At 39.7% G+C, this 1,790-nt stretch overlaps 1 protein-coding gene across 2 annotated transcripts in view; it reads right to left on the bottom strand.

Moving 5' to 3' along the window:
* Nucleotides 1–1,790, bottom strand: part of RFT1 (RFT1 glycolipid translocator homolog) — a 40,982-nt gene that overhangs the window by 37,349 nt on the left and 1,843 nt on the right. Inside the window, exon 1 of one of the 2 annotated variants that reach the window (XM_019667428.1) lies at nt 287–594. The exons of the other annotated variant lie outside the window; for it this stretch is intronic. Within the exon in view, the coding sequence (XP_019522973.1) occupies nt 287–289 (3 nt within the window). The 5' untranslated portion in view covers nt 290–594. Of the gene's footprint in view, nt 1–286; nt 595–1,790 lie in introns of those variants that run through there. 2 annotated transcript variants of the gene reach the window in all.

Here is a 1,790-nt window from a genome sequence, read left to right as displayed (position 1 = left end):
CCAAGCCAGCTCTTAACCAACACGCCCTGAACTCAAGTTTTATTCATCATAAAATTCATACAACTCCTCATCATTTGCGGGAAATGCAAGTAAAAAAAGTCTACAACCACTATATAAGACATACCCAGTTTTTAGACCCCAAATTTTTCGAAAAAGGGTGCATCTTATACTGGGGAAATACAGTACATACATACATACACACCAAATTCTGTACTCAATTTTAGGGGTTTGAAACCAATTCATAGAGCCGTTAATGGAAAACGCATTCAGCTGAGTCACAACTCACCATTTAAATGTTAATCCCATCATCCTCTAATGTTTATAAGCCTCAATTTCCTCCTCTGTCAAGTGAGGTTGCCTATCTCATAGGGTTGATAACAAGGATCAAACAAGATTGTGTCAGTGAAAGCATTTTTTTAAAATGCATACAAATGAAAGGCATTAATGCTTTCACTATGGCTGGCTCAGAGTTAAGACAGAGAATATACTCTTAGCTTCTTATGGATTACAATGTAACTGCAAAGCTACCTCAAGTGTCTACATTGTAATTTGAGAAAGCATACAAGACTGAATTAAAACACTCAAAAACCTAAACATTATAGCTATTTTTTAAAAACCACATACATATGCTTATGTTAACTTCAAAGTCAAAGTTATCCTTGTCTATGAAACTTAATGTCTCAGGCTTATCCCTATCTTCTAATAGGTTTGAAAGAAAGTTTGAGCTAATGAACCTCTGAGGTTGCTCATGCTAGCCAGAGTTTGCTCTACATATGAGGACAATTAAGTTTGAGAACTTGTTGCAACGATGCTGCTAACCTTTTCTGATATCAGAGGGATTATTCATTATGAATTTGTACCAATTGGACAAACAGTTAACCAAGTTTACTATTTGGAAGTGATGAAAAGGCTGCGTGAAAAAGTTAGACAACCTGAACTTTTCGCCAACAATTCATGGCTCTTGCATCACAACGGTGCACCAGCTCACACGGCACTGTCCGTGAGGGAGTTTTTAGCCAGTAATCAAATAACTGTATTGGAACACCCTTCCTACTCACCTGATCTGGCCCCCAATAACTTCGTTCTTTACCTGAAGATAAAGGAAATACTGAAAGGAAGACATTTAGATGACATTCAGGACATCAAGAGTAATATGACAACAGGTCTGATGGCCATTCCAGAAAAAGAGTTCCAAAACTGCTTTGAAGGGTGGACTAAGCGCTGCCGTTGGTGCATAGCTTCCCAAGGGGAGTATTTTGAAGGTGACCATAGTGATATTCAGCAATGAGGTATGTAGCACTTTTTCTAGGATGAATTTGCGAACCTAATCGTCTGACCTTGTAGTGGCCCTTATTAGCAAGTCTTCACTTAACTTTGTAAAGAAATTAAGTTAAAAAAAAAACCTCATTCACATGTTAATTATTTAACCCTTAAAAGCAACCGGGTAAATGCACATGAAGCAAGTTAAGACTCAGAGCAAAGTGTTTCCCAATGTCATATAGCAAGCAAATGACCCAGCTTGACCTTACGGGAAGGCCACCTGACTGTTAGTCCAGTGCATTTTCTGCTATGAATTTTCTTTTTATGAAGCCAGTCTAGGTAGTAAGGTATCATCAAAAGTTGAACAATCGGGCCAGCCGAGTGGCGCGATGGTTAAGAACTGGTTTGGGATGCCAGAGGGCCCCGGTTCGGATCCCACATATGAGAGCCAGTGACACTGCCCTCTACAGCTAAGATGCTGAACAACAGCTCAACCTGGAGCTGGGCTAACATGGGTTGCCAGCGATGGC

Source organism: Hipposideros armiger, unplaced genomic scaffold, assembly GCF_001890085.2.
Source record: "Hipposideros armiger isolate ML-2016 unplaced genomic scaffold, ASM189008v1 scaffold_496, whole genome shotgun sequence".
Taxonomy (NCBI): Eukaryota; Metazoa; Chordata; class Mammalia; order Chiroptera; family Hipposideridae; genus Hipposideros; species Hipposideros armiger.
Note: the sequence above shows the minus strand (reverse complement) of the source record. Positions and strands in the feature narration are given on the sequence as shown.